Raw genomic sequence first — 9555 nt, 5'->3', positions numbered from 1 at the left:
CAAGGTAAGGCTGCCCGCGGCCCACGCACGGGCTGGCCTCCAGCTGGACACCTGTTACTGCCTCCGAGTTACCGGTTAACCACGATCGCGGGCAGATCTTAGTAGCTGAAGGAACGCCTTCTCCCGGCCGACAGCCGCACAGGATAACGATGGCCTCTTTACCGAGGCGGGTCAATTTGGCAAAAAGAAGGCAATCGGTCTTTCTCGCCAGGGCAGGTGCTTGGCCTCCTCGGTCCTAAAGCCAGACCCGCGAGCCCCGAGGCCTCCCGCTGTGCAGCTGGGCCCCACCCTGAGCGCCGGCGTGCCGCCGACTGCGTGCGCATGCGCAACTGCGGGCGGGGCGGGGCCTCGCACGTGTCTAGTCCCTTCCCCTCCGGCTCCACCCCGGCTCATCCCGGCGGTGCGGGGCGGAGTGCGCCTGCGCGGAGCCGGCCGTCCGGCGGGGCTGCAGCCGCACAGTGGCTGGCGGTTGCTGTGGGGACCGCGGTCCCCTCCCTCCTCCGTTCCTGCCCTACGCCGTTCCCCACCGAGAAGCGGCGGACCACCCCGGCCCTCCCCTCCCGCCGCCCCGCCTGGAGGTGCAGCTGTGACCCGCGAGAGGCGGTGCCGCTCCCAAGATGTCGCAGACGGCCATGTCCGAGACCTACGGTACGCGGCCCGGCGGGCGGGGAGGCGGGGGCCGGGGGCGCGGAGCCGGGCGGCCGGGCCGGGGTGCGGGGCGCCATCCTTTTGTCGAGTTCCCTCCGGCTGCTCCTCCGCGCGCACGCGGGCGGGGGTTTCCTCCGAGAGTCTGATCGCAGCCGCTCAGGGCTGGGGCAGGAGTCGGAGCCCCAGTTTCCTCCGCGGTGTTGTCCCCAGCGAGGGGTGTGCAGGACTTCGGGCGACGCCTGCGTTTCAGCGTGAGCCTGGGACGTTCGCGGTTGACCTTCCTGGTTTGGGATGCCTTTCTTTGCACCCGGTTGCGGGAGGAGTAGTCGGTAGACTTCCAGTTCCTTCTCCGGAGACCGCTGGCTTCGTCCCTCTGTCTCGCTCGAGGTTTTTAGCCCTTTCTAGTTGCATTATGACTATATATAAATGACTTTTTTTTTCCACCATAAACGCCTTGGAGGCAGTCCTGTGTTTAACCTTTGCTTCCCCTCTGAGTACCCACACCTGGAGTTGCCCACAAATATTTTTTGAATAAACAAAAGCCTTCCCAATACATATGCTGTGTTTTTTAGGAGTCGTTGCTGTTTTAGTCCTGCATGGTGAAAAAAATGAACCACACAGCATACCACTGCGTCCCGTCAGGGCTGAGGAGGTGTTACCAGTCTGTAATCACTTTCAGATGTGTGCATGCAGATTGAGACTTTGATTTGGAGTTTTACAGTCCCTGGCATAGGCTCAGATTCAAGTGCAGGCTCCTCAAGCCCACCCAGCCTTGTCTCCATTTGCGCTGGCGCGCCGCTCTTTCCCTTGGAGGAGGTGTGCGCGGGCATGTGGAGTTTGCGTGCTGGGAAGGCGCGAGCTGCAGGCTCGGCCCTGGTCTCAGAGAGCTTACTGTAGGGGGGGAGGGGGGGCGGGTGCACTATTAATCCAACTATGACACTAATGAATGGTTAAAAACGCTGCAGGAGTTCTGAAGGAATGTGGTCCTTTACAGTATGTTACAAAGAAACCTAACCCAGACTGGGACCGGGAAGGCATTAACCAGGCAGCACTGCAGAACAGCACATGCCCATGCCCTGAGGGAGATGGGGTTCCAATAAGGAGAATGTGGTTTAAGCTCCTCACCAGCCCGCAGGAGGGGGTGAGGGTGAGGCAGGGGGGACCTGGAGGTCCGGAGAGGGGTGGGGCACCATGCATTCACTCCTTGTTGAGCCATTCTGAGATGGGTGCGTGCTTGAGGACAGGAGGGTGGTGGGGGCAGGAGGTCTGTTTCCTAGAAGGCTTTGGAGATCTTCCACAAAGTTGCTGGCTTCATAAGGACCAGTGTTGTCAAAGATGCAAATGCATCCCCGTGGTGTGCTTCTCTGCATAGAGAATCACTGTCAGATTCCATAAATATGTTCTCTGGCAGTTTTTGGTTACCCTTTTGCTTTACTTTTGCTCTTTATCCCACCCTTTTTTTCTTTCTTCGACCTGGATAAAGTTGACGGGGAGGGGTGGAAAGTCGGAGTAAGCATACCCAGGAGGAGGCAGGTATGAATTAGTAAGAAACGACTGGAAGAGTTCAGGGCATAGAGCTTTTATGTTCCATTCTGTTACATAAAATGGTAACCATGATAAAATGTAGGATACTTCTGGCATCTCTACTTCTTTCAAACAGAGTTCATTGACCTTTTGAACATCACAGTTACTGATTCAATGCTGATCATAAGGCTTTGATCATTAGGATTGTTACTTCATAGCAGCTTCGAAATATGTTTTTATTTTTATTTTTTACCAATTCAATTTAACCTTTTCCTCTAGTGCAGGAATTCGAGGAAACTACTAGAAATCAGTTTTAGAAAGAGCAAATGTGGCAGTTCAGAGCGTCAACCTAAAATTAAAAATCATCCCGGACCAAGCCCTAACACTGTCATGTTCTTCCCTTATCATCGACCATATTTGCACAGCATTGTTGCCCAGAAGCAAAATGGTCAGGGGCCCTCCTTCCGGACGTTTGCCTTTCGATAGCTGGTTTAAAAAAAAAAAAATGTTTGCCTAACCTTTAAACTCCTTTCTACCGTAGGCTCATTTTTTTTTCTCTTCTGAAAAAGAATGTTCTGTGTAACTAGTGACAATAAAGAGCCAGGGCTTACAATGTCCTGTTAATTAAAGCAGTATTTCACCTTTGGTAGACTGAGCAGTGTTCAGCATGTTGCTGCATTGAAACCACAAACCACATGAAAACTATATACTTTATATAATATTGTAATACAATATTGCAGTGTTAAATACCTAGGTGTCAGACTGATACCCTCATTCTGAATAGCCCTAAACTGAAATAGTGTTTCCTAAATATTGTTACATTCACAGTATTCTTAAAGCCCTGGCCAGTCAGTGTGGCTTGGGACTCCCAGAGGAACTTCCGCCATCTGAGACTTGGGAGATCACAAATTGACCCTAAAGTCATTTCTGATACCAAAATTTGTGAGACAGACTAACAAATGAGATAGGTAGTAACAAGCAGTGATGTTTAGTAAGGAGCTAAAAAGTTTAAGCAGTACAGAATATGCTATGAAATTTTAAGGGCTGAGGCAGTTTGAGGGAGAGGAAAATCTAAGCCAAATTCTATATACAGGGTCTGGGAGAAGTAACGCCATTGAGCATGGTTGCTAGGATACGTGCTTATCTCACACAGGGTGGGTAGCAATTTGAACGTTTCACCAAAAATGTCATAAATAATATCATACGTGTTTTTTAAATTAAATAATTATTAAATGTTATACACATTTATTAGGGGCATTATTTGTGACAGACCCTGTATATTGGAGTTTATGACTCCTACAGTGAAAATGATTTATGAAACAAGAACACAAATTATTGGTCCTATTCTAATTAATACTACAATATACTCAATATTTTTTTACTTTATGCTTTATTTTTTAAATATAGTGTTTACCACATAATTTTGAGAATTATCAAGATTTGTAAACATACTTTATATGTATATTATATAAGGATATTATATATAATATTTATATATATATATAAATAATAGGCTGTTGTGGGTTGAATTCTACCTCCCAAAGATATGTCCAGACCCTAACCCAGGTACCTGGGACTGTGGCCTTTCTCGGGAACAGCGTCTTTGCGGATGTAATGAGGTTACGATGAGCTTGTATTGGATGAAGGTGGACCCTGATCCAGTGAATGACATTCCTACAAAATGAGCAGAATTTGGTCACAGACACACACACACAGAGAACATGATGTGAAGACAGAGCCTGAGATTGGAGTGATTTATCTACAAGCCAGGGATCACCAGAGGATGGCTGGCCACCCCTAGAAGCTAATGAGAGGCCAGGAAGGACCCTTCCCTAGAGTCCTCAGTGAGAACATGGCCTTGCCAATACCTTGACTTTGGACTTCTAGCTTCTAGATCTGTAAGACAATAAATTCCTCTTTTAAGCCATCTTCTGTTTTTCCCATGTACTCATTCACTGAAGAGAGGAAATTAAAGCCCTTTGCTTTTCTCTCTCTTTCTCTCCTGGGGGAAGGTCCTGTCGCCCGCCGCAACATCCACCAGGCCTGTGAGCATCAGGCACACGCCCCCTCCCTTCACGGCCACATCCAGAGGTGGCTGGGTCCCGTGGGTTCTTCTTTCTAAGCAGCTGCCACACCTGCTGATCCTCTCCTGCCCGCTGCCCCTGCCTTGTTGCCCCTCCCTGCCTGACTCCAACCCCAGGTTTTCCCATCCACCTCCCATGTTGCCCCCAAAGCTGGAATCCATTTTTTTATCTGTCATTGTCCTTGGTCCGCTTGGTTTCTGAGTCTTTTGAACTGAACTTTTCAGAGAGTTTAAGTTACCATTTACCCCCAAAAAGTCAAGGGAAGGTTAAGTTGAGGCCAGGTTAGTGGATTATAAAGCGAGAAACCCAGCCTCCCTAAGTTCACTGCAGCAGCTGGGGCTCATGGCACAGCACCTGCACGGCGGCTGCCGAGAGGTCTCCGCAGCTCCTGCCTGCAAGGTGCAAGGAGATGAGAGAGAGATGCTCCCTGGGCGGGGGCAAGCTGGAAGGGGGCCTGTAACGTGTATTTTAGGGCCCAGGCTACTGGTAACTTATGCCACAGCCTCGTGGAGAAATCATGGTAAGTTAGCGATCTTTCCAACACCTTTTGAGGTCCCTGAACAGCAATTTCATGTGTGTATCAATGTGAACTTTTAACTATGAAAATGGTAGTATCTCTTCTGTTACTGCTCATAGCGCCAACCATCTTTGAGAACCACCTCGCCTTTCTGGCCCTTTCTGCAGAGTTGGCCATAACAGAATTCTTTCGGAAGGCTCGGCATGCCAGAAACCCCTCTGACCGCGTGTTACCAAGCAAGCGTGTTACTGATCTCTGCCTTGGATAGTTCTGTGAAATGCAAAGAACGCTGATGATGTTTCTTGAATTTCTTCTCTCAAAACATCATGGAGAGTGAGCCAACGGATGTTACAGATTTATTCCCCCAGCCCCAATAACTCCGTCAGGATGCTCACAGTGGAAATCGTTTGAAGGAAAAGCCTCAGAACCCTCTGCATCTGAATGTCCCCGCTCTCCCTGTCGGGCTGCTCTTGGTAATGGACTGGGCTCCTTTGTTTGAGGAATACTTGATTTGTGCTCCTCCGTAGCCATGACTGTGGGTTAAAGCTAACGTGATGTGCAGGGTATTGTTACTGAAGGGGTGGATGAAGTCACGCGAGAGGAAGGAATAGGGCTCTAACTTCCTCTCTTCGGTGAATGAGTACATGGGAAAACAGAAGATGGCTTAAAAGAGGAATTTACTGTCTTACAGTTCTGGAGGCTAGAAGTCCCAAGTCAGGGTGTTGGCGGGGCCATGTTCTCGCTGAAGGCTCTAAGCAAGGGTCCTTCCTGGCCTCTTACTAGCTTCCAGGGGTGGCCAGCCGTCCTTTGGCGATTCCTGGCTTGTAGACAGCAGACTGCAGGACAGCACACAAGTCAGATTAACACTGCACATTTTCTTCCTCTGTAACTCCCCTCAGCGCTTTTCACTGAAAATAAGTTTGTGCGGCGAGAGATTTGGCCAGTACAAGTAGGTCCTCGATGGTGATGGTGATGACACCCAGAGATACAAAGCCAGGGACAGTCCTACACTACTCAGAACAGTGGACTCGTATATGACAGTGCTCAGTGTGACATTTGTCCTTTAGTTCTTTGACTTCTGGGCTGTGCTTTTGGCATTTAAGAAATCTTAAAAAGCAGCTAGCAGTGTCTGGAAATGGGGAGGAATATATTTTAGAGGGAAGTCTTTCATTTTCAGATGAATTTGTAATCGTGCAGGAAAGAGATTGGTGGCTCAAGCCCTGGCTGGTGTAGCTCAGTGGGTTGAGTGTGGGCCTGTGAACCAGAGGATCGTGGTTTGATTCCCAGTCCAGGCACATGCCTGGGTTGCAGGCCAGTTCCCAGCAGGGGACACACGAGAGGCAACCATACATTGATATTTCTCCCCCTCTCTTCTTCCCTTCCCCTCTAAAGATAAATCTTTTAAAAAAGAGAAAGAAAGATTGGGGGCTTGAAACAAAGCTTCTCTCTCCTTTGTTACAATGAAAAATACTGTGGTGCGTGGCGCCCTGAGTGCTAACACTGTTTCTCGTGCCCATTGTTTGTCCTGGCTGCTGCGGAGATCAAGATCCTCATCGGACGCAGGGGCTTGCAGGTCTGCCTTTGCATTCAAGCAACTCGAGTGCAACAAAGTTGGTCGGTCTGTCCAGGCTCGATCGTAAGCTCTTTGAAAGCAGGGGACTGCTCAGGGGCTGTCTGTCTGTCGTGCTGTCAGTAGGTCCTGGCCACACTTTCACAGAACAGCAGAAGAGCCCGATTTGACCCATCTGAGAGGGGTTTGTTTTCCTCTCGCTTACAGACTATGGAAGAAAGGGCCAGGATAAATAGAAAACCCAGCTTTAAGACAGAGCTGGATCCTTTTCTCTATGGTGGAAGTCTAACAGCTTTTCATATTGTAACAGAAATGCAACTCTAGTGAGGTCCTCTCTCACAGACAGCCGTGTCCGAATGAAAGAGGTCACACAAGGCATCCTTTAAGAAAATAATGTAGCCCTGGCTGGTGCGGCTCAGTGGATTGGGTGCGGGCTGCTAACCAAAGGGTCAACAGTTCGATTCCCAGTCAGGGCACATGCCTGGGTTGCGGGCCAGGTCCCCCACAGGGGCCATGTGAGAAGCAACCACTCATTGATGTTTCTCTGCCTCTCCTCCTCCCTCCCTTCCCCTCTCTCTAAAATATAAATAAAATCTTTTAAAGAAGGAAAGAATGCAGACCTGAAACCGGTCCCTAGAGCATCGGAGCAGAGCGTGCAGAGAGGGCCTGTGCTCTCCAGAGCTGCAGGCTCGGCTGCTGCCCGGCACAGCGGGGTTTTGTACCCGGGGAGAGAACACGGTGATCGAATGGGAGTCCGTCAGCCGTGGAGGTAAAAGATCCGAAAAGTCAGGCTTCGCTGCGTCCGTCAAGCACCACAGTGGGGACAGGTGCTGAGCCCAGAGCATAGCCTGGGGCCCCCTGGGGCTGACATGCTACTGTGGCAGCAGATGTATCAGGAGATCCGAATCTGTGGTCAGCAGACCTTCAAATGCGTGCCATTTGGTAGTTAAGTAAATATTTGTTGAACGAACTCCCCTAGCCTGAAATCCGTGCCTACTCTACAACCTTCTGATTAATTGACTCCGTGTGATCAAAAGCAAATATTATGCTTGACAGAAAATGTGTGTTTAATATAGCTAATAGAGCCTTAGCTCTTTTGGTCATTTAATCAGGTAGAATGTTTCCAACCACAATTAGTGGAAAACCCAACTGAAAATCCTGTGGGTAACATAAAAATGTGTTTTTTCAAATAAGTAGAGCTGAAGCTTTGGGGCTGGTCAGTCAGTTCAGAAGCCCAACCGTGTCGGCGGGGACCTAGATTCTTCCCCTGCCCCCTCTCGTGGGGTGAGCCCCGTCCCCTCAGAGTTTTAGGGGGCGACTCTGGGTCGTGGGGGCGTGCTTCCTCATTTCCATCCATGGGAAAGAATCCTTTCCTGCATTTGTGAAGTGGGAGTCCTTCCCACCCATCTGACTGGGCCGCATCTGGCAAGAGCCTGCCCCTGGAACACCTTGCCCGAGACCGTGAGCCTGGCTTTCCAGTCCAATCAGTGGCAAGGAGGAGGGAGCCGGGAGTGACCATTATTGGCTTAAAATAACCACCCCCTGCCCTGCAGCTTGCGGGTCGTGTGTCCCAAGGTCAGTTTGGCTCCTTGGGGAGTGGCTGCTAGGCAGGCAACACCGACTGCACCAGCATCTGCTAGGGTCTCTGAAACATGTAGGTGACCGTTCGGCGTCAGCCTGGCCCAGTTCCTGATCTTCCTGAAGAAGGAAGGTGATGCACTTAAATGCTGCTTCTTCACACACACACCCGCTCAGCCGTGGGGCGAGCGCGGGCCTCACAGCAGGCACACGGGTGAGACGCCCTTGTCTTCCTGGAAAGAAAGATGGAAGTGTCTCGTATCGTTTCACAAACACGGTGTTCTTGCATTTGGTCTTAGTTGTTACTGTCTTTTTGTACCCGCTGAAGATAGTTGGTGTTTTGATCAGGACTCCTCCTCAGACTCACTCTGACTGAGAATACTTTTGGGAAGACAATGTGAGTTGGCTATTGGGTGGCCATCAACTGTTTTCCCACTTTTGTTATATTAGCACTTTAGGTACTTTTGTCACGAGTACGGACATCAGCCAGGGTACTGTGCCTGTCACATACTTCATAAAAATGAAGTCCATGTGTTGGATCATCTTGTTAATAGTAAAATCAGTGGAGACCTTCATAACCTAGACATGAGTGGTGAAACTATTGACAAAATTTTCATTAAAGTGTATCTTGTTATTAGGTGATTAAGTTCTTTAAAAATGTTCACAACTACAAGTTATAAGTGACACATTTTAATCCCTCTGGTATATATTATTTAGTAATAAAGTTCATTTTCCTGAGTTATGTTCTCCCAAGAACAGTGTTATTTCTAGCTGTTGAGTGATGGAAGAAGCTTTCGGGTCAGTGTCCTTGAGTATGTTCTGATCAGAGGTTCTCCAGCGTTATCCTGCTGTTGTTTCCATTCTCGGGCCGGGAAATCCTTCCTTATTGAAAAACCACTGGTGCGTCTGTGCAGCGTGGTAACCCTAACTCACGTCCAGGTGAGGGGTGAGGTCAGGACACTGTACACAGCGCCCTTTGCCCCCACTGTCTCTGAGCCTCACCCAGGAGGTAGATACTGGGGCCCACCTGTGAGGAGCCCCAGTAGTCGGGGGCTCTGCCCACATTCCCAGAGCCGGGGAGGACGGGGCTGGAATCTGAAGTCAAGATCGTCAGGCCTCACCTTCCCAAGGGTAGTCAGATTCTTCCTTCCCTTTTATTTCCCCTACAGAAACCTCCATAAACTCTCTGAGTGGCGACCCAGATTTAACTTCCTGGATCTCACTGCTCTAAGGCGTGTTCCGGGCAAACACTGGATGTTTAACATAAGGCACAGTCGATTCTGAACTCGGGGTGAAGCGGGACAGGGCGCGGACCGAAGCCCGTGCCTTCCAGACTAGTGCGGAGACCTCGACATCCGTGAGGGCTGCTGTCAGAGACCTGCATCATCTCGGAAGCCTCGCGTTTGTTTGGGGTATTCGGGGTTTGCCCCGAAAACACAGTTCAGAAAGACGTTTTCCGTACGTAGCCTCAGGAAATTACCGCCTCCTCTTTCATTATGCTAGTTAGAGCGTTCTCTGAAACACTGTGATGAAGCACTCGGCCTTGTTTCTTCACAGAGTTTTCTCCACCCTGTATCTCACTCAAGTCAACATTCTACTCTTCAAAATTCCCCAAACTGGTCTCCTGGTTAAGG

At 49.7% G+C, this 9555-nt stretch overlaps 1 protein-coding gene across 1 annotated transcript in view; it reads left to right on the top strand.

Moving 5' to 3' along the window:
- The first annotated feature begins 395 nt into the window (after positions 1–395).
- Positions 396–9555, top strand: part of RAB4A (RAB4A, member RAS oncogene family) — a 32363-nt gene continuing 23203 nt past the window's right edge. The window contains exon 1 of the mRNA XM_037144108.2: positions 396–648. Within this exon, the coding sequence (XP_037000003.2) occupies positions 618–648 (31 nt within the window). The 5' untranslated portion in view covers positions 396–617. The remainder of the gene's footprint in view (positions 649–9555) is intronic.

The sequence above is a fragment of the Artibeus jamaicensis genome, unplaced genomic scaffold (assembly GCF_021234435.1).
Source record: "Artibeus jamaicensis isolate MK-2021 breed Jamaican fruit bat unplaced genomic scaffold, CSHL_Jam_final contig_467, whole genome shotgun sequence".
NCBI lineage: Eukaryota > Metazoa > Chordata > Mammalia > Chiroptera > Phyllostomidae > Artibeus > Artibeus jamaicensis.
The sequence above is the reverse complement of the archived record's forward strand: the minus strand, read 5'-3'. Positions and strand labels throughout refer to the sequence as shown.